Here is a 25891-nt window from a genome sequence, read left to right as displayed (position 1 = left end):
CCGAGAGACCCAACCCACCTGGAACAATGCCTCCCTGGGAACTTCCCCTCACCCATGTCCCCTGCTGGGAGACCCAGAGCTAGGAAGACCCTTTCCTCTCCTGGGACAACCCAGCCTTGAGGGCCAGGGAGACCCCAACCCCTTCTGGGAGACCCAGCCCCCAGGGAGATCCTGCTCCTGCTCCTGTATGCCCTAAGGAGACCCCCTATCTCCAAATTCCCCTTCCTGAGAGACCCAGCCTTCAGGACTCAAGGGATTCCTCGTGCACCTCGTACTGATTAACCCGGTCCCCTCCTCTGGGGAGTTCCTGTCTCTAATGAGACCTCACCCCACCCTCTCTTCCTAAGAGAACCCCCCCCCCCCACCTCAGAGACCAGGACTTACCCCTTGGAGATGCACTTCCCCTCTCCCTGTAGGGCTGGGAGCCAGTTCCCTTTCAGCCCCTCAGAAATAAATGTGGATCTTTCATTCATCACTCTGTGACATTGGTGCCTTATGTGCTGTAGGTGGCAGTGTGAATCAGGTTGGTAATGGATGAATGAGGTAGCTAAGAGATTCATAGATTCAAGGCCAGAAGGGACCATTCTGATAATCTAGTCCAGTAGTTCCAGGGAGTACATCAGCTCATCTAGATATGTGCCTGGTTTTACAACAGGCTATATAAAAAGCACAAGAGCAGTCAGTACAAACTAAAATTTCATACAATGACTTATTTTGTACTGTTCCATGACCTATACACTGAAATGTACGTACAGCACAATATTTATATTCCAATTGATTTATTTTATAATTATAGGTAAAAATGAGAAAGTAAGCAATTTTTCTGTAATAGTTTGCTGTGTCACTTCTGCATTATGTCTGATTTTGTAAGCAGGTAGTTTTTAAAGTAAGGTAAAATGTGAGGTATGCAAGACAAATCAGACTCAGATGCCACCAGCAGACGATTGATTTTCTTTTTTGATGGTTCAGGTTCTAAAGTTTCCGCATCAGAGTGTTGCTCTTTTAAGATTTCTGAAAGCATGCTCCACACCTCGTCCCTCTCAGATTTTGGAAGGCACTTCATATTCTTAAATCTTGGATCGAGTGCTGTAGCTATCTTTAGAAATCTCACATTGGTAGTACCCTCTTTGCGTTTTGTCAAATCTGCAGTGAAAATGTTCTTAAAACAAACAACATGTGCTGGGTCATTTCCAAGACTGCTATAACATGAAATATATGGCAGAATGCAGGTAAAACACAGAACAGGAGATGTACAATTCTCTCCCAAGGAGTTGTCACAAATTTAATTAACACATTTTTTTAACAAGTGTCATCAGCATGGAAGCGTGTCCTCTGGAATGGTGGTTGAAGCCTGAAGGGGTATACAAATGTTTAGCATATCTGGCATGTAAATAACTTGCAATGCCGGCTACAAAAGTGTCATGCAAACACCTGTTCTCACTTTCAAGTGAAGTAAATAAGGAGTGGGCAGCATTATCTCCTGTAAATGTAAAAAAAACTTGTTTGTCTGAGCGATTGGCTGAAAAAGAAGTAGGACTGAGTGGACTTGTAGGCTCTAAAGTTTTATCTGTTATGTTTTTGAGTGCAGTTATGTAAAAAAAAAAAATCTACATTTGTAAGTTGCACTTTCACAGTAAAGAGATCACACTACTGTACTTGAGGTGAATTGAAATTTTTTTTATCATTTTTACAGTGCAAATATTTGTAATAATATAAAGTGAGCACTGTACACTTTGTATTCTGTGTTGTAATTGAAATTAATATATTTGAAAATGTAGAAAAACATCCAAAAATATTTAATGTCAATTGGTAGTCTATTGTTTGACAGTGCGATTAAAACAGCGATTAATCGCAGTTAATTTTTTTAATCACTGTTAAGTTTTGAGTTAATCATGTGAGTTAACTGCGATTAATCGACAGCCCTATTAAAAATGTAATCTGGCCCCCTTCCCAGACTGAGCTTGGCATTCCTGGCATGAATATTAAGACAGGAATTAGGTTTTTAAAATTCTTGAGCTTCAGTAATTTTAGGGTGTTTTAATTATCAACATAAACTATTAAAATAGAATTCTAGGTGTCCAATTCTCTTCTTACTTTTCCTGCTTTTTGCTTATTTCCACGTGGACATTGCAATAGACTTGTAAATTTCACACTCTGGTTCTGATGCACTAGCAGGAGTCTGCAGTGTTTCCCTTGCAAATACTGCAGGAGAATAATTGTAAATATATGTGTGTATTTTAAAATATTGGTTTCTCTTGAAATTCAAAACAAAACAAAACATGCATGCTCCTGCAATATTCAGTTTCCTACAATATGGAAAGAAACGCATGGTGGATTTGTAAAGGAGCATGAATTGTATAACAGCTGCTTTCCCTTCTCTTCTCTGGAGCTGCAGAGCCCTGCTGTTCTCAACAGTCTTCCTTCCTACGTGAAACTGATAGAGGAGGGGAGTATGCAGAATCTGCCACTGATGAAAAGAGGTGCAGCTGACACAATGACTTATAGATAAGGCTAAGATTTTGTCACAGATTTTTTTAGTAAAAGTCAAGGCCAGGTCATGGGCAAAAAAGGAAAATTCAGGGAAGCTGTGACCTGTCTGTGACTTTTACTAAAAACGTCTAGGACAATATGGGGATCTGTGGATCCCCACACCGCCTGAAGCAGGGCAGCTGCACAGAGGCTAGGAGCTGCCTGCAGCAGCTGGGGGCCGTGGGGCACCCCCCACTCCTGCAGTCCGCAGCTCCGAGGTCCCGTGGCACCCAGGAGCTCAGGGATTCCTCGCCACCTGCGGAGTTTCCCCACTGCTCCCAGCTGCCACCTGCCAGCTCGGGAGTTCTCTGCTGCCTCTGGTGGCTGGGAGCTCAGGGGTCCCTCCACGACCTGAGATCTTGGGGGTTACCCACAACAGCTGGGAGCTGCAGGGTACCCCACTTCCCACTGTGGGGTTGCCAGAGGCACCGGGGGTACCCTACAGCTCCCAGCCCAGCAGGTGATGGGGAGCCCTGCAACTCCACACTGCAGAAGTCACGGATTCCATGACTTCCGCAACCTCCATGACTAAATTGTAGCCTTTCTTATAGATATGCTCCTGATTGGGGAGTGAGGGAGGGGAAGGCTCTCCTCCACCCTTCTCACCTTTATTCGTAGGGATAGTTCTGAAGCAGATTGCCCAGCCTCCAGCTGGGCTGTCTGCCCAGCAGGTGTAGGAGATTCTTCACCCTGCATTCCACCTACACACATACAACAACTGTATTGGGTTTCTGGGGCATCCCATGCCACACCCTACAAGCTGCTGCCTTAGAAGGGGAAATGAAGAAGAGAGATCATATCTCATTACACACAGAGAACTGTGGCAGAACTGGGACTCATCCTGTCTGCTTCCTGATGGGAATCTGATGAATAAAACAGACCATGCCTCAAAATCAGTTTCTGGGACAAGGGCTGCAAAATGGGTGATCTTATCTCTTATTTAACAGTTACAATAATTGTTTAGAGAGAACACCCCCAAGCTCCCATTAGGGGTTGATATTAGATATATTGTTATTTGTTGCAGTGCTATGAAGTGTGATGGCTACTTTACAGACACTAGTAAAGAAACAGCCCCTGCTCTGCAGAGCTTATGATATAAGGTCCCAGTCCTGCACGTGTCACTGAATGTAGTGCTTGGGACAATGAGTAATCCCACTGATGTCAATGGAGCTACCCCCAAGAGTGAATACTGTGCTTGGCAGTAAATGTGTGTAAGATGGAGCCATAGGTTCAAATGAGACACAACAAGGAAGGTTAATAAACAAAAGGCAAGGAAGGGGAGAAATCGAACGGGTCGCAGCAGACTGATCAGGTTACTCAGTTAAGGCATAAACAGCTCTTCTTGATGGTTCAGTTACTTGAGTATATTAACTAGCTCCATGTGGGTGATGCAGGAGTAGTGAGTTCTTAGCTAATCTTTGAAGTGTTGTGTATGTGTGCAGTTGGTGAAAGTCCCTCTCTCTCCCTTATGGAGGCCCCTTGGCACCTGGGATGTCACCCTGGCAGTCCTGGAGAAGTATATCCGGCAGATCTAAATACTCTCCTTGCAGTTTCTGTTGCACGTTATATTCTTCACTTCCTGCCCTAAACCCTGGCATGGAGGGACCTATAGGAGGAAAGCAGAGCAGCTTCTCTGTGATGTTTCCTTATGTCTTTGCAATCAGTTGCAGGATTTTCAAGCCTCTCCTCATGCTATTTACTAATTGGCTTCTCATTAGGATCTGCCTGTTAGCTGTACTATTTGAATATGATTTTACCTTGTAAGATTATTTGCTCTTTTTTGATTGTGGTGCAGCAATAGCATCACCGTAGTTAAGACTGTGTTGAGGTTCAGTATTAACAGGAGCTTTAAACCTTTAGTTTGTAAAAATCTCATTGAAATGGCAAAAAGCCAAAACACAGAATATAAACTGAGTGCTGTTTGAATTTGTCATGACTTGATGAAAAATGAATTGAATCACCCCTTTTGGGCAGTTTCTTCACCCCTTTTACAAGAAATCTAAATCGCTCTGAGAGCTGTCCTTTGGCTGCTTTTTGTCTCAGTTAATACATCTGTAGACAAACACTAATGAGTTTTTAAATAACATTGTAGCTGCAGTGGAAAAAATATTTGTGCTAAGGTGAACGTGCCAATTTTTAATTGAATGGCAAATCTCCCTCAGTGTGAATGCCATCACTGGCTTCTGGGGGATGCTAAAATGGGAAAGACACTAACTGAGGAATTTTTTACAAATGTTGCTCTAGCTTGAGGGAAAGTTCCTTGAACTTGGAAAGCAGAGACTAGGAGTTCAAATCTTAGTTCTTCTAAGTGCTGTTTCAATTCCTATTCAATTCCCTACCCTTATTATTGACTCAAGCCATGAACTTTGGCCCAGAAGACAGGGAAGAACTGCTGCAGGTTCCTGCCCTTTTTAAATATACGTTAGCAGAGCGTTTATGCAAGCTCACTGCAGGCCCAGAGCTCAGGTTTCTTAACTCAACAAACCCCAAGTCTCAGCCACTGCACCATGTGGCTTGTGAGTAACTGTACCGGCCTGAGTTACCCTCTGCGTGACATGATGACCTTAAACTAGTCTGAGTTTAAAATCTATTAAATTCCTATGTTTCTGCACCTCCAAGTGGCAAGTGCCACTGATCAGACCCGTTTCTGCAGCTAAAACTCTTCGCCCTCCCTGGGAATAGCTTCCCCAAAAACCAGCTCTTTCCTTCAGCTGCCAGATCTTCTTTTTCCTCTTCTTAACCACTCCTCCCATCACCATATAAAGAAAGATGAACTGGCTTTTTGCTCTTAGGATCTCTTTTCTCTCTTAGGATAACTAGCGCATAGAATAGGTGGCGTTGGGGTTGGGGTAGGGGCGGAGTGGAGCTCAGTGAAGGAAGAAGAACTAAGCGGGAGACCTAGGGCCCCTGACGGGGAGCCACTTTTCAGCGTTACTCTTTTAAGTTGTGTTTACTGTAGGATACGTTCAGATGGTGCAGAGTGAGGTTTCAGACTCAGTGAAACAGCTCTTGTCCCAGAGGGCCTGCTTGGATGTTCCTGTTAACCCTTGCTTCTGTCTGTCTTTCAGGAATGGATAATCAGACAGTGCTGGCTGTTCAGTCCCTGCTGGATGGTCAGGGAGCAGTTACAGATCCATCCGGTCAAAATGTCAACACTTCCACCACCATTCAGTCCATGGGTGAGTCCCTCTCTTCCTTGCACGTGCAAGCGAGAAAGAGGCTCTGGTGGGCTGGCTTTCCTGCCACAACCTCTGTCCCAGTGACCGTCAGAAATGGTTTGGCAGAACAGTTGTCTGCAGACGGTTGGTGGAGAGTCACTGCTATGTGCTAATTCCTAAGGACTCATGGTCTGTTTAGCGAAACAGGGCAGAACATAAGGGGAGAGAGGGATAATACAGAATATACTGTGTGGTGCCTGTCACAGACTGGGTGTGGTTGCCCGGAAGAAGAGAGGGTGGGTTGGGGTTGGTCTCAGCAACAGGTCCAGGCCATGCACTTCAGGAAAGGCATGAAAGGAGGGGCACTTTCTGCGTGTCACAAACATCTCTTGCTGCTATAAACGCTCAGGTTGCTCAATTATTTGGGGACAGATCATTGTGTAGCTAATTTAGGTGAGCAGTCATGGTAGTTGCTGACTTAAATGCTTATGAAGGTCTGGCTTTTCACTTCAGCCCTTTATCAGCAATACCAGGCTCCAGAGCTGCTCCCCCCAAAACCGGAAGGCATAGGCCAGACAGTGTTTTATCAGGGCTCACTTGGAAGATGCGGAATTATTCTGTGACCTTTCCCCAAACACATGCAAGTGAACGCTGTGTAATCAGCCTCTCCCTCCTCCATGCATTGCGGCTGATCTGTCTAAAGACAGCTCAACCTGATCCACTGAGCCTTTTTGATATAGTCAGAAGGAGCTAGAGGAATGCAAAGTTCAGTTACTTATTTCTCATCCTCAGTAGGACTTTCTGCGGCTAGAGCTCAGCTGACAAAATAGCTGAAGCTGCACAAGGCAGAATAGAATTCAGCTCACCCTCCCCTAGCTATCACAGCTCTATGGGGCTAACAGCAGGAAAGCACCAAATTGTATCGTCCCTTTTCTGACCCTAACTATAGTTGAGGTAGCTCCATAATCTGAGGAGGAGAAGGATCCTGAAGCCAAATCAATGACCTGTTCCCTTCTGATTGCAGATGACGAGGACGTGTTCCTGTGTGGGAAGTGTAAGAAGCAGTTCAACTCGCTGCCAGCATTCATGACCCACAAGAGGGAGCAATGCCAAGGAAACACCCCTTCACTGGCCACTGTCTCATTGGCTACCAACAGCGTGTACGCTCCGTCCATCACATCTGTGCAGCAGGCTCAGAGTGCCAATCGGCAGGTAGCTACATTGGCATGCTTGGAGGTCTCTGCGCCGCTGACTTTGGAGGGCAAGAGAACCCAGGGGTGAACGTTTACTGAATCCAGTTACACATACATAGTGAGAGGTTGCTGCATGTGGCATCCTCATCCCTGGATCTGCCTCCTGGTTCTTTCAGCACCCGGTCTCCATGCACGATTCCATATATCCCGGTGTGCCATGTCTGGGGAGAATTAAAAAAAAAAAAAAAATCTTCCCCTTGCCCCAAACCTGCCTTTCGCCAGAATTGAATCCATGCAGCTGTTCTTTGCTACAGAGCTCCTGTATCCCCTCATACACACAGCATACTTTCTGCTCCTCAAATCAACCAAAAAGATGGAATTTTCCAGGAATTTAAAAAAAAATGTGTTCCCCCCCCCCCCCCCAAAGTGAATCTATCACTGGGGAAAGGCGCTGCTGACTCAGGAGGCATCAGTCCTCATCATAACCACAGAACACGGACAGTGTGAGCAAAATCTTCCCCCATGCTGTCACCCCCAATATACCTCAATTGTGACCTTATGGGAGCACCTCTAGGGGTGAGAAGGAAGTACAGTCTTCCTGGCCATCTAGTCCGTGGCCTTTCTGAATTCACCACATCACCTGGTAAGTCAGAGCATTCCGCTGAAGGTCTTCATGCTGTTTGTTCCCCAGGTCACCTTTAATAACCAACGTGGTTTGAACTGTAAACCCATAACCAACTCCCCATCCCATCTCCAGTCGCCTGATCCATTAGATCTCACAGGATTGATTCATTCATAGATTCTGAGGCCTGAAGATACCACTGTGATCATCTAGTCTGATCTCCTGTATAGCACAGGCCAGAGAACTGTCTCATAATAATTCCTTTTGAACTAGAGCATTGGGAGGTCTAGCCCAGTGTGGTTTCCTGTTTGTTACAGGATGGCAGGATAGACCCGTAGGTGAAGATACAAACAGTAGCAACCAGTAGATCTCTTGTGTGGCCAGTCGAGTGAGGAGAGCTGGAGGTAGCAGAGACTCGTCGGTTTAGTAAAGAGCACATCCTCGTTCCTTCCCTGAGCATTTCAGAGATTATTTCTCTTGTTCTAGTGTTGAGCCCCAACACTTTTTTTCCCATTCTTTCAGCAAATTTCCACATACATCACGGTTCCTCCATCTCCGCTGATCCAGACGCTAGTGCAGGGGAATATCTTAGTCAGTGATGAGGTGCTGATGTCAGCCATGTCCGCTTTTACATCCCTGGACCAACCAATGCCCGCAGTGCAGCCCTCCGTGCAGGTAAGGGGAGTGCGCTTTCCAAACAGACTGAGTTCCCCGCTGAATAGCGGAGGGATCCAAGAGTTCTGGCTGGCAGTGCCACCTGCACAGTTCAGAGAGCTGCTTTGATGTTGGTGCCTGGGCATCTTCTCAAAAACAACAACAGAGGTCAGGTTGGAAAACAACAAGTGATGGGCCTATGCCAAGATCTGCTCACTCACACTGTCTCGCAGCAGATTGTGCCACTCTTCATAATATGATCATCCATGGTTCTTTCTTGTGTGCTATGATCCCACATGAAATAATGTGTATGTTACAGTGTAACCAGCAGGGACCATCTTTGTAACGACCAGGGGGATCAATGGGACACCTCTCTCAGAGCTGTTGTTTAATGCTGTCTGCAGACTTTGGCAGGCGTCCTGCACTGGTTACCCTCTTTGCATTCTGAGGGTTTTCCTTGTACTCAGCAGGGCTACAAAGAAAATGAAGAAAATGCTTGGATTCTAGAGCACAAGATGACCATCAGCAGGGAAAAGTGGCAGTATGAGCTGCTGCATATCCTCTCAATCTGACCCATGCGCGGTATATAGGTGGTTGTTCGATTGCTCATTGCTTCCTTAGAAATTAGATACTGTATTTAGTAAGGTGCCCACATCTGTGTTAAAAAGTGCATTTTGCCCAGAGTTTGCTTTGTCTGCCAATCTGACAGTGAATTATGAGTTATGTCATGAGTGAGGCGTCTGCAACTCCAGCTGGAGGTTGCTGGACCTGTGCTGCATTTTTAATGCCTTCTCTGTTTGTCTCTTGTTCCGGTTTTCAGAGCACCTTGAGTATGCACACTGGAGCTGGATACCTTTCCCAGCCCCCACCTCCTCCGCCACCCCCACCTCCTCCTCCACCTCAACCCCCACCTCCTCCCGCTCAGACATTGGGAGCACCGGGACAGCCTAGCACTGGTGGCAGCCGGGTGGTGGAAGTGTACAGCACACCTGCTCCTATGGCAGGAAATGGCACAGTGGAGATACAGACGCTGGGGATGCAGCCCTATCCACCCATAGAGGTAAAGCCGTGTCTCTGGCCTCGTATTGTGAGCTTGGCCATAGGTCATCCCTCAGATGCTGCTCTACCTTCTGACCGATTCATGACACTTAAGGCTCCTGCAAGCCCATTTCACAAGTTGGGGAGAAGATGCTGCTCATGAGTTAGTTAGAAATGCAATTTGTCATAAAATTAGAGTCAGGGAAAGATGTGTTAGGTTGTCTTGTAATCAATGAGTATTTCCTCTGTGGGAAAGTAATGAGCAGAAAGATGTCAACAAGCTGAAGGGAATTTGGAGAACATGAGAGTGATTAAGGGACTGGAGGGATTGATTCATGAGGAGAGATTAAAAGAGCCGAAAACATGTAGATATGTTTAAGGGGTGGGATTTCCTATAACTGCCTGCAAGTATTGGAAAGGTATCTGCTGGGAAGGCAGAGACGTTGCAAAGGGATTGAACTAGAAGTAGTGGGCCGAAACTCAGCACAGGAGAGCTTAGTCTGAATATCAGAAAAAATATCCTGACAGTGAGATTCCTCAGGCAGTTAAATAGTCTCCCAGGGGAAGTGGTGCTAGCCATGTTACTTGAGATCTTGAAACAGGACTGGGGAGTATGCGGTAGGAGAGGACATGCCAAACTTCTCCAGATGCCCTTTACAGAAAGGGCCTCAAACTGTGTTACTCCAGACTGATGACTTGGTCTACTTTGCTAACTACACCCTTCGCCTTCCCAATAATGTTGTCAGTTTGTTTAACTGGAATCTGCACAGCAGAACTTCCTTCAGAAATCTTCCTGAGGTTGGTAACAGGACCTTGAGCTTTTTACTTTCACGGTGATCAGCTCTGGAGAGCAGAGATGCTAATCGGGGACTAGCTAGCTCTTTGTTTTGAGAGTTTATACTTTGGTGTCCAGGTCTTGCTAATACTTCTGAATACTTGGCAAGGTTCAGCCTGAGAGCTGCCCTTTGTGCATTGGTTTAGCCTCCCTTTGCTTAAAAAAACAGATTACTGGTTTGATCCAGTTAGGCAGGATCCTGGACTAGACAGACTAATGATCTAGCATGGCAACTTCTCCACGGACTTAGCAAACGTATTTTCACTGGTGCATTATTCCAGGTGCCAAGCCAGTGTGTGGAAAGTCCTGTGTATCCCTCCCCTCCAGTGTACAGCCCAGGGAAGCAGGGCTTCAAATCCAAAAGCACTAACACTGCTGCTCCTTTGACCAATGCGGCTGGAGGAAACGTGGCCAGTTTTGATTCCACCTCGACCTCCAAAAATAGGCGTTCCAAAAATGACAGTGGGCTGCAAGAAGGTATGTCTCCTTATGGCCAGCCTCTGTTCTAACCCCTAGACCATCATGTCTCCATTGCATTGCACTTTTAGTTTGGAAGCTCTGGAGACTCTGTTAGCAAATGTACAACACAGTGTACTCTTACTGTGCTATACAAAAAGTAGAATTGGCACCTATTATTGTCCATGGGACAAACTCTTGTGTTGTGGCCATTCATATCCCATCAAATGTTCCTTGGTCCTGAAAGCAACTGAACTGGAGTAGCTAATTCCCATTATGCACTCTTTCTATTTCAGGGAAACCTAAGTCCCCCAAACTGAAGTGCACTTATTGTGACAAGGCCTTCACCAAGAACTTTGACTTGCAGCAGCACATCAGAAGGTAACAGTGAGATGCTAACCCAGATGCAGCAGGGATGGCCAAGTGGGGTGGGCTGTTGATTGCCTAGGAGGCATGAGCTGTAATTGCATCTTCTACTTTTTGAGTATGAGCTGGTTTTGGAGTCCTCTTTGCTCACTAGCTGATGAGAACATCCACAGTTCCTGTTACCTGGAATGCCCAGCCACCTTCACCTCCAGAGCTGTCCCTTGGGAGCGAAAATTCAGAGCGATGCCTGAAGAGGAAGGATAAAAACTGTAGTCTCAGCTCTGAGCAAAGATGTAAAAGCTTGATGGGCAGCTAGCAGGAGTCATTAGAACTCCAAGCCCGTCCTGGGGCCCCTCACATGGTGACCACCAAGCATCAGAAGTGGCTTCTGGGCCTGTAACAGGAAGAGAGAGCAGAAAGATCTCCTTCCCTGTAATTTGGGGTGGGGGGAAGAGAGAGGGAAGAGGACAGAGTTTCCCTCTTCCTAGGCTGGAAGCAGAGTGGGGGGATAAGAAGAGATCCTCTGATGCTGGAGCAGAAGAAAGGGGTTTTATTCTAAACCAAGCAATGATGGTCAAGTGGCTTATTGGATAAGTGCAGAAAAACGTGATGATAAATGTTCTGACTCCATTGCAGAGCTCCTCCCCGCCCCCAAACTACCCCTGGGCTGTAACTCTATGTTCTGTATGTAAGGCCTGTTTCTCCTGCTCCACCCACAAAATCCATTGACGCCAGTTGATCAGGTTCCCAGTCCTTTGCTGGGGATGCCCAGAAGTTAATATGCCAAGCAGCTAGGTTCTCAGTTCACTCCTGGGACAGCTGCCCCCTGTGATATATGCTTACAGGCCACCACCTCCCGTCATGCATCTTCACTGATGTGCTTTGTTCTGCCCTGCAGCCACACAGGTGAGAAGCCGTTCCAGTGCATCGTGTGCGGCCGAGCCTTCGCGCAGAAGTCCAACGTGAAGAAGCACATGCAGACCCATAAAGTGTGGCCTCCGGGGCTCGGGTGCACCATCTCCCGCAACTCCATCACGGTGCAGGTCATGGCGCTGAACCCCAACCAGCAGGAGGACGAAGAGAATGCAGGTGTGCTACCCTTAGAAATTGCCTACTAGGAAGCAGAACGACACTTCCAGGATCTCTGAACACTCCTTATTCCCAAAGCTCCTTCCCACCCATTTCTTTCTCATGTTAGCTTTCTCTGGGGTTAATGCCAGTGATGCCACCATCTGGAGACCGAGCATTTAGCAGCATCTATTAGACTAATCCACAGACCAGACATGTGGGCTAATGCAACCCTGTGTGCTCTGGCTTGCTGTTCTGCACTGCTCAGGGTGGTGAAGTCTCATCTAACGGGCCAGTTCATAATTCGCTTGGTGTGGAAGAGCTCCCAGCTGGCATCCAGTGGTGTAGCCAACGTTTACACCAACCTCCCCCGAATGGTGGCATGGAGGATGGGGCAGAGCATGACTCAGCTCTGCTAGCTCTGAAGCGATATGTGGTCCGATCAGGCCATAGCCAGCTGGCATAAGTCACAAAAGTCTAGGGGCTGCTCTGATGTATACTGAAGCTAGGCAGCTAGTGAATCAGGGATGCATAATTGGTTACCTGATGCCTCTCGTCTCCTGCTCTGAGCAAATCTTGGAGGAGGAGTGAGTATGGCCTTAGATCGTCAGGGACCTGTTGAGCTCTCTTTTCTATGAGACTGCTGGCACATAGCTGGGAGCATGCCGGGTAAGAATAGTGGGTCACAGAAGGGTAGCCAGAATAATCAGGGCCCTTGATAAGCTGTTGTAAAGGGGAGGTTAGGGGAATTGAATTGTCTAGTCCAAAGAATTGGCTCTTAGGAAGGGAGCAGGAGGCTGGCCCAGAGACCAAAGCTGAGTGTCAATGCAGGACTGGGGCCTTGGTCAGTTTTCAAAGCTGTTAAAAAACTGATCTCAGGGATGCTTCAGTTTGTCTTTCTCTCTGCCTCTGCCCATTCCTCCAGGCTTAAGCCAGGCCTCCAGGAACTCTCCCCAGCAGCCTCAGGCCATGGCCCCCACAGAAGAGAGCGAGGTTGGCAAACTGGAAGCCAAGCAGGTTGTCCTGATTGATAGCTCTTACCAGTGCCAGTTCTGCCCCAGCAAGTTCAACACCTACTTCCAGCTCAAATCGCACATGACGCAGCACAAGAACGAGCAGGTGGGTGACGCATTGTGGACACTCGTGCTTGTGGGGCCCGCATCAGTAATCAGACTGAGATGTTAGTTTGGCTCCAGTGGCCTTGGTCTAATTATCAGTGAGGGTTGGTAGACATGGAATGAACATGGCAGATTCTCCGCAGCACAAGCTGATGCCTGTCTTTATAGAGCTCTCGTGGCTCTGTTATCATCGGGTGCATTCAGGTCATAAAACCGGCGGCTGCAGTGCTGCATTGTGCTTCTTGGCTCTCCTTGTGTGGGTCTGGATTGGAAAAGAGCAGCTTCAAGCAGAGCCCCAGCCCTGCTGTGTTGACTGGAAGAAATCAGCCAAGAGGTGGGCTAGTTGGCAGCCGGGGAGAGCTAGAAAAAGCAAATCCAGAACATTTTAAAATGGTCAGCAACCATTGAGTTGTGGAGTAGTTGTCTATGGAATCATGTGATCTCATTTCTATTACCCTTATCTGCCCTCCTCTGGCCTGTCCCACTCATTTGCTTTTGGTGTTTACAACACCCAGCTCGCAGGGGCCCCAGTCCTGATTGGGCAGCCTCTGAATGCCACAACAGTAGAACTGATCATAAAAAGAGGTGGACTTAGCCCAGCTCAGTGGGAGGGAGGGCATTTGGGTTTACCTGTTGGGGCAGTTGCCTTGCTTGTGAGTCCCTGTTAGCCTCAGGTGTGGTAATGTTGAGGCTGCGTGTTACCAGAGTCTTGGCTACCCGTTGGGAGAAGATGCTATCAGGGAAGAGCTCCCCAGCATTTGGCTACCAGCTGTGTGTGTTACTGAGCAGCTCTAGTGCATTTGGGCTAATTGGGCTTGGAGACAGCTGGGTTGCCTACTCCGTGGGTACAGTGGGGCTGGAGCACCAACCCCATGAGTTACCCCTAGGGAAGAGTGAAATTAACTTTCACTCTTGTGCTACTTTCTGGTACGTGCTGTGAATTTCTTTAGACCTCAGATCTGACCCATAGTAACACTGGTACAGTGTGACTGTGACCATTATGTTCCAGAACTGTTTTATTTAAAATCTTCTGCCACCATCTCCGAGAACGCCTGAACAGAAGGCAGCTAACACATTTAACAATGGCATGTGCTCCTGCTGCTGGCGCCGGGTGGGGGTTAGTGAGTGGCTGCTGCTTTTGGACTGCTGCTCCCGTAACGGATGGTGCATAAACAGTGACTGTGGCATGATGAGACACTCTGGGGACTGAAATTGCTGCTTTTGTTCATAAACACAGCCAGGCTAATTTAGCGCTACCAAACTAGGGGAGAAACCAATGGTCCAGCAAGAGAGGAGGAAATTAGTGGCAATAATAATTTGACAGTGTGTAGTGTGGGGGAGATTTTCAAAGGTACGGAGGGAGGTAGGGCAACTAACGGCCAATGAAAGTCAGTGAGAATTAGGCACCTGACTGCTGTTTGTGACTTTGGAATCTCCCTCTGTATCTTTAATTCATGGATCTTCACAGTGATTTAATTAACCCCCCAATGAGCAGATAAATATTAGCATCCCCCTGTAACACATGGAGAAAGTTGAGGTTAAAGGTGGGATTTTCAGAAGAACTTTGCTGACCTAGGCGCATGGTTCTTAGTAGCTGTTAGTGAAACTTGAGCTCCTACGTCACTTAGATGCTTTGGAAAATTGCCCACTCAATGACTTGCTGAAGGAATCAGTTTCAGAGCCTGCAAGAGCATACAGGAGTCCGGAGTCCAAGTCTTACGCCCTCACCTTAGAGTGCACCGCATCTGTTGGCAGAGGAGTCACACTGTTTTTATTGCCAATGTGCATCACTCTAGTAGCTCTCCCTTCTTCCCATAAATCCCTACCTCTTCCTCCAGGTGTACAAGTGTGTGGTGAAAAGCTGCGCTCAGACATTCCAGAAGCTAGAGTCCTTTCTAGAGCACATCAAGAACCACCAGGAGGAGCTGAGCTATCGCTGCCACCTGTGCAGCAAGGACTTCCCCTCCCTGTATGAACTGAGTGTCCACCAGTACTCCCACAGCCTGCTGCCCCAGCACAGCCCCAAGAAGGACGTGGCCGTGTACAAGTACGGTAGCAATCCGAACAGTGGTTACCAGGCACTGTAGGAGAGAGCGACAGCCTCGTGCTTGAGGCCGAGGGCATGTGCTCTCAGACCAAGCGGTGAAAGAACACGAGGGGAAGCATGTGGGACCTTGTTTTCAGCCTCTGGGATTATACTGGGCTCACACAGTGCATAGCTGAGTGCCCTGCTGTCCGGCGACTGTGGCCAAACACTGTGCACAGAATGTGAGTCTGAGGGCTTGGGTGCCACAGGTGCAGATATGGCTGTTGGTGTTCACATATGGAGGTGAACTGGCTACCTGGGTGAATTAATCACAATCAACATCTGCAGTAAAAGGTGTCACTTATGTACCAGTGCAGGGGGCATGGGAGCTGTGTCCAGGCAAACGTGGCCATTCCACAACAGTTTCATTCTCATTTTAAACCATAGCGGGCTTTGTTGACCTGAAAGCTGATAGATTGGTTGATGGAGGGAGCAAGTGAGACTCTTGTGCCTTGCTCTGTGTTTGGGGAACAGCACTTACAGTGCTATGGAAAGATGGGAAGATTGCAAGTAGATTGAAGAGCACAGAGACTTCTTGGATTGCATCTGGGAACCTTATCTGGATCATATACCATTATAATATGTGACTGCTGCTCCTTAGAAAGGCTTGTAATTTCTAATTGTCCTTGCACGTGTAGAGAGGCTGGGGTTCATCTTTCAGTGAGTTAAGAGAAGAGTGATTTTCTAAGAGGGCTGGGCTCTGTTTAGGTTTGATTTCTCCCCTTGCCCCTCCATTCTGTATTTCTTGTAATGGGGTAGGGGAAGGATTCTTAAATTTGCAGAAGCCTTGAAGTGGAAATCTAGGTTTGCAAACTCCTAGGGTTGGGATGGGGGAGGAAGAGGTTATTTCTATTCTCCAAACACTTTGTGTTCTGTTACTGTTTTTAACCAAACATTGGGAAAACTGACTAGAGAAGGTACGTGGTGAATAACTGTCTGCAGAGGTAGGATATGGTGTGGCTGCCATGGCTGGTCCTTGCTCACATGCTCTTTTCTGTCTCTCCTCATTCAGGTGTGTCAAGTGTGTAAATAAATATTCCACCCCAGAAGCGCTGGAGCACCATCTGCAGACGGCAACGCACAACTTCCCCTGCTCTCACTGCCAGAAGGTGGGTGGGGCTTTTTGCACGAGATGGCCCTCGAGAGATGTTTGGGTTTCTGAGGGAATTTATCTCCCTTTCCTCTCCCTTTCTACCTCAGTACAGACTGGCAGGTCCTCTAGGGCTTCTCAAGATAGGGAGGGGGTGTGTGTTCTTGCCCCCTTGTCTCTCTAGAGCAGAGTCCATTCCTCCCCCCAGTGCCAGCTTTTCTGCTGCACCCCATTCATGGATCAATGAACTTTTCTCCAATTTCCTGCCATCCCCTCAACCCTGCGTCATATTGAGCCCCAAATAGTCTATTGACAGTGGAGGACGCTCAGCACCTGACAGGATCTGACCCTTTTACTGTACAGGAACACTGGATGTTACGCTGGCCTGCCTCACCTCCCAGAGTCAGGGATGGCTAGAGGAGTGAGGCCGGCTTTAGTGTTGTTTCTTGGCTTCTCCTTCAGCCCCCTCTGTGACCGTTAGCCTGTTCCCTCATTGAACCACTAGACACATCCTGCCTACAGGAGGAAGGATGTAGAGCCCCCGCTTGCTAACTCATCATTTGTCTCTCGTCCAAATAAACCTCTATGTACCCCTCCCACTGTTGCCCTCTCCTCTTTTGGATGAATGCTGTGTGTCCTTGGAAAGGACAAGCCTGTCCTGATAGCGTGACGAGCTGGACACCCAGGCAGCCTTTGGCTGGGGACATTCCGATCACATTACCTCCAGGGGTGGAGTGGCAAAATTGTGGCTGTTGAATTCTAATACGCTTTGTTTGAAAATCTAGACTAAAATATGGATCCTTGCTCCTCTGTTTATAGCTAAGGAGGTGAGAATCCTGCAGTGGGGGCAGGAACAATCTCAGAGGAGTGACCACTTTGTACTGAGGTAGCTCAGGAAGGGGAAACGCACACCCGCCATGGTTAGTAACCCATCTTTCTTTATGTGTCGTCTTTTGTCCCCCAAGGAGACAAGTGCTCTCTGTATGAGGGTGTGGCCATGTTAGGGTTAGCTTGCTGCTTTTCACATCTGCATGGAGGGCAGTCCATTCCCCCTCTCCCATTGATCCTTGGGGGACTTCACAACACGCAGGGACAGCAGCCTGAGACTCCCGCTTTTGGAAAGCCCTGTAGCTGGGCAAATTTTTTTGCCTCTAAGTTTGTGAGTTACTAAGATTGTATCTGTGTGGAGGGAGTGTAGCGTAGTGGTGAGAGCGCAGCAGTGGGAGCTAGGAGTGCTGGGTTCTCTGCCTAGCTCTCATGCGGACTGGTGGTATTGTCATCAGCAAATCATTGGACTGGTGTGTTTTAGTTTTCTCGTGTGTGAAATGAACTGTTAATAATGTCAGCATGGCAAATGCCACCCGTTAATGGACAGGTGCTTTGGAACCCTGTGATGGGAGATGATTGGGGGGGTGCACGGTACTGTTAGTACAAAGTGCAACAGGCTTCTGCCACAGTTGGTGTCAGTACTGCACCCATGAAGTGGGCAGAGTGGGTGCTTCTCAAATACATCCATCTTGTTATAAAAGCTATTTGCAGGGGTTGCAGCCAGCACTGCTTTAGCATCTGAAGCTGTTTTAAAGCTGTATTTGTGTTTTCCTCATGGAGTTCTGCAGGCCTCCTCTAAGCTTCGCTCCTTGGGTTTTATCTAGGTAAAAATCCCTCACCCCTTGTGCTTGCTCCCACAGAGAGAGCTCCAGCCCCCTGTGGGGAGCAGACTCTGAGTCTGTGGGAGCTGCTGCCCAGCCCCCCAGCCCAGGAGGGATTAATGCTGTGCCCAGTCTGGTCAGACCCTTTCTTCAGGACACCATTGATTGGTTGCACTGACAATCTTCAGCAAACCCCAATATTGACCCCTGGCAAACTACCAGCCCCAATGTATTCTTAATGGGGCTCTGCCGCAGAACAGGGCTGGCTGGGCCCTAGGGTCCCTGGTTCTGACAGGGGCAGACTATCCTGTTACAGTCCCCTCCTTTTCTGTGCTCACAGGTGTTCCCCTGTGAGAGGTACCTGCGACGGCACCTCCCCACACATGGAGGAGGGGGCAAATTCAAGTGCCAGATCTGTAAGAAATTCTTCCGCCGGGAGCACTACCTCAAGCTGCATGCCCACATCCACTCAGGTATGTGCTTCCTCGTGCATGCTCTCCGCTGCGTCAGGCCTCCTTTGTCTCTCTGGGGAACCCCCCCAAAGGGCAGAGCTGTCTGGATGGTATTTAGCGAGGATCAGTATTCAGTGTTTTTTTGATTCCGGAGTAAGTAGTGAAGTACACAACCTTTGGTGCCAGCTGCTTTTCAGAGTAATACCATGCTGCTGAGACAGGGTGAGCTGTTGAGTCAGCTTGGCGATCTCACCTCAGCACCAGCTGGCAGATGGAAGTGCAGCACACAGCCAGCCTCCTCCCTTCTCAGGCTTGCTGGGGCTAGCAGCGCTGGCCTGGAGGAGGAGCACTCAATGGGAGGTGTAACCATCCACCCATTGGCCAGAGGGAGCATTACTGACGTGGGGTCTTTCAGGGAGGAACGACAGCAGGAGTTCTCAAACTGGGGATTGTGACCCCTTAGGGGGTCGTGAGGTTATTATTTGGGGAGTCACGAGCTGTCAGCCTCCACCCCAAACTCCACTTCACTGCCATCATTTATGATTGTGTTAAATATAAAAAAGTGTTTTTAATTTATAAGGGGGGAGGGGTCACAATCAGAGGCTTGCTGTGTGAAAGGGGTCACCAGTACAAAAGTTTGAGAACCACTGCACTACAGAGATAGGTGTAGGAGTGGGAAGGAGTCACTTGTTTCTGCACTCATGATTCGGGCCTTCCTACCCTACTTTGGAATCAGACACAGCCAAACACGCTTGGGCCTGATGGGGGGGTTCTCTCTCTGGGGAACAGTGCTACATGAGGGTGGGCTGGAGGTGACTTGCCTCTGGAGTCTTACCTCTGTTTTTATTGGGATGGAAGATGATTCTTCTGCCTGTCCTGTCATAGCATGGGGAGCAAGTGATGCTGGCAGGCTGGAAAAGCTGCGCTGTCTTCAGAAAGTGGCAAAGGCATATGCCCTTTGGGGAGGGAAGTGGAGATTTGTTATAGTCTCATGTGTCCCCTACCCTGAGAGTTTTCACTTCGGCACCTTCAGGCTTTACACATAGCTGTCTCCCTGGAACCTGCTGTTAACACGCTAGGGACTGGTCAGAGGTGATCTCTTGCAAACCCCTCGTCTGGGGCTGAGCATGCTTGTCAGCCGAAGGGGTGAGGAAATACACTTGGCTCCATAACCAGCAGGGCATCCTTCTGCTCCAGGCCAGATGTAGCTAGAGGAGAGGCCTTTGCACAGCATGGCTATCAAGTCTCTGTGCTGAAGTGGTGACCCAGCTTGCAGGGAAAGCAGGGGACATCACAGAGCAGGAAAGTGGAGACTGATGCTGCTGCCCAAGTGGAGGGACTAAAGGATTATTAGAACAATGATAAGCCCTGGAGCCCAGTGCAGCCTGTATGTCCCTGACTGTGTCTCTGTCCTGCGCAGGTGAAAAGCCCTTTAAGTGCTCTGTGTGCGATGCAGCCTTCAACCGGAAAGATAAACTGAAGCGACACATGCTGATCCATGAACCTTTCAAGAAGTACAAATGTCCCTTCTCGTATGTACCAAGTGACCCCTGGCAGCCAAGAGCAGAGCTGGCTTTGTTGTTCCTGAGATCGCACTGCGCTTTGGGAAGGAAGGTTTCCCTCAATCTGCACAGTGAAAGGGCTGTTACAAGCTCTCAGAGTGTGTGGATAGCCCCTATCATGTGGCACCAAACAACTCACTGCTTCTTGGGGAGGCTCCATGCTCTAGTGATTTTGAGCAGGGAGCTGGGAACCAGCAAGTCCCAAGTTCCAACTTGCTTGGCGCACTCCCTTCATTTCTGCCTCAGGGCTTGGCTACACTGGAGAGTTGCAGTGCTGGTGAAGGGGTTACAGCGCTGCAACTCACTCTGTGTACACACTTACAAAGCCCAGCCAGCGCTGCAACTCCCTGGCTGCAGCGCTGGCTGTACACCTGGTCTGATTGGGGTGTAGCGATTCCAGCGCTGGTGATGCAGCGCTGCTCATCAGGTGTGGACACCAACAGCGCTGTTATTGGCCTCCAGGGTATTAAGAGGTATCCCAGAATTCCTGTCCACAACAAACCGGAAGAATGGCTGAACGACCAGCTCTAAAAAACAAACACAGCTGCTCTTTGCTCCAGCGAGCGAGCGAACAGAGGAAGAGGAATTGCTTTGGAGTGTTCACAGCTATTTATTTAAGGGGAGAGGGGAGTCTGTGTTGAGCAGCTGCTTATGTGGTCTGAAGGCTATTTAGGAGTGCATAATTTGCATTTAGTGAATAAGAGAGGTGGGGGAAGGGTCAAAACTTTTAAAATGATTGAAGGTAGCTGTTGTGTATCTTCCAGTCCTTAGAACTTGCAAGGCAGGGAGCTGAGAACAGCTGCTAGTGTTTGCTTGAGGAGAGAAACAGCACGGCGGGGGGGGAGGGAGTCCGTCGGAGAAGCTGCTTATCTGGTCTGAAGCCTTTTTGCATTTAAGAGTGATTGAGAGAGGGGTGGGGGAAATGGCCAGAATTTGCAAGGCAGGGAGCTGTCACACAGTGTCTGCTCCAAAAATCCACTCTCTCTGTCTCCCCGACGCTCCCTGTCACACTCCACCCCACCCCCCTCTTTTGAACTTGCAAGGCAGGGAGCTGTCACAGTGTCTGCTCCAAAAATCCACTCTCTCTGTCTCCCCCACGCTCCCTGTCACACTCCACCCCACCCCCCTCTTTTGAAAAGCACGTTGCAGCCACTTGAACGCTGGGATAGCTGCCCACAATGCACCACTCCCAACAGCGCTGCAAATGCTGCAAATGTGGCCACACTGCAGCGCTGGTAGCTGTCAGTGTGGCCACACTGCAGCGCTGTTCCTACACAGCTGTACGACCACAGCTGTAACTCCCAGCGCTGCACATTTCCAAGTGTAGCCAAGCCCTCAGTTTCTCCCTGTGTAAGATGAGGCTGATCCTACTGCCTCCTGGTGAGGTTGTGAGGTTTTATCACATCACACTGGTAGAGCACTTAAAAGTGCTAGATATTATCGAGGGGTTGCCTGAATGTGTATAAATCCCATGCGCTCCGCCGTCAAACGTAGTGTTGCCTAATGCATGAGGCTCTTGGGAAGGGTTCTTATTTCCACTTCAAAATGTCTTTAAAGCTTTGACCGAGATATGCCCGTCCCGCCCAGGGGTACATCATGTTGGCAGGACAGGGTGGGGAAGATGCCCCTTGCTCTCTGCGTGGATAGAGATCTTGGGGCACAGTTTGTTGCCTTTTGCTGGCACTGTGTTCACTGAATGTGTTTTCTGTTTGAACAATGTGGAGCCTCTCAATAACTGTCCATGGTCCCCAGGGGTGGGGGTGTCTGGCTTGGAACGTGGGAAATGGCTGCCCTCACTGCCTGGGCTGGCGGAGTCCTCTACCTTGAAGGGTAGTTGAGAAGACATCAGTTATGACAAGAGACTGCACAGAGATACATCCTATCTCCCAGTTAATGTGGAGTAAGATGGCCTCAGAGCCTTGGTAATCCTGGGGCCATAACTCCAGCAATAGGCCCTTGCACATCCCAGCACCAGTGGGTATGTTTCAGATACAAGAGAGAGGCTCCTGGCATAACATGGTCTTTCTTCAGTGGCCTCAGTTCACATGGCTTCTCCCCACTCCTCTCTCATCCCAGTCAGTTTGCAACACCTTTAACACTGCTTCTGCCTGCAGCTGCTTTGAATCATTGTTAATACCTCTCTGTGAGGGGACCTCTGACGGGCACCGTGTGGCTTTCCAGTGGAAGCCATGTGCATCCACATTGCAGCACTCATCTTGTAGCACAGTCAGGAGGATGAAATTGTGGGGTCCCTGTTGTAACACCTGGTGGATACACCCAGAGCTCTCCACGGCACTTGGGTGGTGAGGGATGGTGTCTGAGAGCTAATGTATGAACCTCTTTCTGTCCTTACCACCCACCATCTGATTCAAGCTGGTTACTTTGATTTTTATTCTTACAGAAGCCACACAGGCTGTAATAAAGAGTTCAACAGGCCAGACAAGCTGAAAGCTCATATACTCTCCCATTCGGGTAAGTGGGACTGTAGTTCTCCCCCTGCTTCCCATAGCTGTGAATGAAAATGCTGCTTGAATTCAACTTAAGTGCTTAAAGAGCCTCTTAGGCAGGAGGCCAATGTGCACATCTCCTGGCTTTATTTTTCAACCAGAGGAGTAGTAGGGGTAAGTTGCCTATGAACTATCAAGCAAGTGGATTACTAGTACCCTTTACAGCAGTGAATAGTACAGGGTTTCTCAAACGGGTCACCCCTTGTGTAGGGAAAGCCCCTGGCGGGCTGGGCCGGTGTGTAATAATGATAATAATAGGAGATATACCTATCTCCTAGAAGTGGAAAGGACCTTGAAAGGACATGGAGTCCAGCCCCCTGCCTTCACTAGCAGGACCAAGTACTGATTTTTGCCCCAGATCCCCAAGTGGTCCCCTCAAGGATTGAGCTCACAACCCTGGGTTTAGCAGGCTAATACTCAAAACCACTGAGCTATCCCTCCCCCCATGGCCAGTAAGGTACTCAGCCTGCGCCACTTCCAGCAGCTCCCATTGGCCCGGAGCAGTGATCCGCAGCCAGTGGGAGCCACAATCGGCTGGACCTGCAGACCAGGCAGGTAAACAAACCGGCCCGGCCCTCCAGGGGCTTTCCCTACACAAACGGCGACCCCTGTTTGAGAAACCCTGGAATAGTAGGACTCTTACCCTTCTCATCACTGTTGCTGGATAACACTAGTCTCCATTGATTCCAACCACTAAACACATTGTCCTAGAATCCAGAGAAGCAAGAGATGCCAAAGTCCTTATGAAATCAATCCGTTCCATTCCCCTGACAATGCAGGATTTTTCCCTGAAGGATACTCTCCTGCTTTGTCCAGCTATGACTTGAATGATGAGACGTCCACCACTTCCCGTGGGAGATTTTCCGCAGTCTAATATAAGGAGTTTCCCATGCAGTAAAACTAATCGTGTCACTCACTGGCTCTGCAAACAGCCGCTGGCTTTGGAATTTCTACCTCTGCTACAGCAGGCCTACTCCAAGAGCCCTCGTTCAGTTTGCAGCTGTGTCTAAGAGCCATGCACGTCTGAGGCTATACAAATAATTAACTATGTGGCCAGCTTGGGATATAGGAATTCTGAAGCGGAGCTAGGATATTAGGTGTGCTCATTTGCATATTAATACCCAGAATGCTCTTTCTGCCCCATACCAAATAATGTCCCCATGTCAAAAGTAATCTCTTGGGATTCAGATGAGCGTTTGTCTGAGTTCCACATCCACACGCCTAGAAACAAGTGGAGCTCCGTAACAAGTAGCACAACTGTAGATCTCTCCATCTCCTGTCTCTGTCATGTCCAGAACCCTGAACAGAGCAGCTGGATGGAGTATGCACTGTAGATGCAACATCAGTTTGTTCCTCCAATGAAATTAAGCAGTTTCAAAAAATCAGTTCACTTTCTTTACGATTCCTAAACCAGGAAAATCTTAAGTTTAACAGCGCGTGTTTCACTTTTCACTGTGTTCTCCTGAAATTGCTTCCATGGTATATTGCTCAGCTCCCTTTAGGGGCAGGAGCAATGCTGCCCTAATGATAAACCCTGAAATTAGGGTTCCAAATCACTTCAGGCTCCAACCTGCCATACACATTCTCGGCTTACATGCATTTTTTTAAATATAGAAAATGAAAAAATCTGATCTCTTTGGGGGGCAGGGGTGATTGTTTTAAGCAGTAAAGGAGCATCAAATAAAAGTTTTTTGGGAGCTTTGGGTGGGAATTTTTGTCTTGTTTTTGCAAGCAATAGTTAAAAAATTATTCAGCTTTGAAGAGCAGACACAACTATTGAGCCCCGTTGCAGTGTGATTAACAGGTCCATCCACTCTGTAAGGAAGGTTCTGTAACAAAGCTCTTTCTCGTATTGTGCTTGGCTTAGGAATGAAGATCCATAAGTGCCAGTACTGTAGCAAGTCCTTCAGTCGGCGGGCCCACATGGTGGAACATCAGCGCTCACACACTGGAAACTACAAGTACCGCTGCCCCACCTGCAGCAAGGGCTTCACACGCCAGAAGTATATGAAGGACCACAAGTGCAGGCTGAACTCACCCATGGACAAAGAGCTTCAGATCAGGAAGGCCCAGAAGAAGCGGGGAGCTCGACGGAAGGTGGGCCTTCCTCTTCCCAGCCAGCTGGCCCTGGCAGAGCTGAAGGACAGTGCAGAGGGACGGAACCCCCGGGAGAGTGGCCCCAACAAAGAACAGTTTCGGGAATCAGACGCAGTCCTGTCCATTGTGGTTGGTGGGTCGGCAGCTACAGATTCGGACCTTGTAGTCCCCGGCCAGCCCAGCAGCATTGCGTCCAGTCTTGCCCTGGCAGAGCTGCAGACTGGCACAGATGTGCCGTGCACCATGCTGGCTGTCCCTGTTTACATTCAGACTACGGACTGATAAAATTGTGACCTCTGTGTGCTTGGTGAGTGGTAGGGGATCTGCATTTTCTTCACCCACTGCTGGGGTTGCCAGACTCATGGTGAGATGGGATGAAGTGTCTGGATCACAGTGATACAGAGACCAAAACTCTTAAGGATGGAGATGGGTAGGGAAGACAATGACTTTTATCTCCATCTACCAAGGTACATGACTCCATAGAAGCCAGTGATGGCCAGCAGGTCCAGAGGGGAATGGTTACATTTTCTTGTCCCCGTTCAGCATGTGACAATGCGGGGGAGGGGTGACAAGGAACCCTGAATCAGGGTGGGAAGAACGGTAGAGACCATTAGCAGAAAGCTTTGCAAAGCACTGTCTGCCCCATTCATGTTTTTATTGTAAAATCCGTATTATTGCCCCATATATGGGGAGAGGTGTGTCCGAGTGCAAATACATGATCCTTCCTACTGGAAGCAAGTGCATCCTGATATCCTTTGGGAACATTGTTCATAAATACCCTAATAGACGCTGCCAGTGTCTCTCTCGTGTGTGTGTTAGCAGAAAGGCTGTATTATCTGTACTGTGTGTGGATATATGCGATGGGCCTGATTCTGCAGCTGTTCTGTGTGAAGTCGGGATGGCCAGCAGCTGTGGCATTGTGCCCACAGTTGTGTGTCTGAGTGCATGTACGTGTGTGTTCTTCTCTTCTGTTTAAGTTCTCGCCAGGATGGTCACTGTATTTTAGCTCTTCCGTGTCACTCTTTAGCCAAGGTTCTCAAAATGCCTTAGACACAAATGAGTTAATCTTCACAACAGCTAAATACTCCTTCCATTGTCCAGTGGGGAACCACAGCACGGCAGGTAAGTGAACTATCCCAGCTCACACAGATTGCCTGACTCCCAGTCTGCGGGTCTATGTGCTACCCTGGGCTTCTCCACGCTTTCCCTCAGAAGTGCTGGAACTAGGGATGCTGGGGGTGCTGCTGCACCCCGTGACTTGAAGTGGTTTCTGTCATATACAGGGTTTAGATTGATTCAATGGTTCTCAGCACCTCCACTGTACAAATTGTTCCAGCATCCCTGCTAGCTATTAGAATTGCAAGATTCACTGCTGTTACCAGACTGGCCAAACTCCATCTCCAAGTCATGG

At 48.5% G+C, this 25891-nt stretch overlaps 1 protein-coding gene across 1 annotated transcript; it reads left to right on the top strand.

Annotated features, from left to right (window-relative positions):
* ZNF341 (zinc finger protein 341) lies at window positions 1–25272 on the top strand. Its single transcript, XM_032793319.2, has 15 exons — window positions 1–523; window positions 5598–5708; window positions 6712–6899; window positions 8025–8177; window positions 8977–9216; window positions 10311–10506; window positions 10782–10866; window positions 11750–11940; window positions 12845–13038; window positions 14876–15084; window positions 16136–16232; window positions 18203–18335; window positions 19735–19846; window positions 22278–22348; window positions 24251–25272. The coding sequence occupies exons 1-15, from the start codon at window positions 496–498 to the stop codon at window positions 24760–24762; spliced, it is 2520 nt and encodes an 839-aa protein (XP_032649210.1). The 5' UTR covers window positions 1–495; the 3' UTR covers window positions 24763–25272.
* Window positions 25273–25891: the final 619 nt, after the last annotated feature.

The sequence above is a fragment of the Chelonoidis abingdonii genome, chromosome 14 (assembly GCF_003597395.2).
Source record: "Chelonoidis abingdonii isolate Lonesome George chromosome 14, CheloAbing_2.0, whole genome shotgun sequence".
NCBI lineage: Eukaryota > Metazoa > Chordata > Testudines > Testudinidae > Chelonoidis > Chelonoidis abingdonii.
The sequence above is the reverse complement of the archived record's forward strand: the minus strand, read 5'-3'. Positions and strand labels throughout refer to the sequence as shown.

Excerpts from the sequence above, each read along its gene's own strand:
- ZNF341 (XM_032793319.2), top strand. The coding sequence starts at position 496 with ATGTGCTGTAGGTGGCAGTGTGAATCAG. Across the intron at positions 6,900-8,024 it reads CTCAGAGTGCCAATCGGCAG|CAAATTTCCACATACATCAC; the intron begins GTAGCTACATTG and ends CCATTCTTTCAG. Across the intron at positions 10,867-11,749 it reads TTGCAGCAGCACATCAGAAG|CCACACAGGTGAGAAGCCGT; the intron begins GTAACAGTGAGA and ends TCTGCCCTGCAG.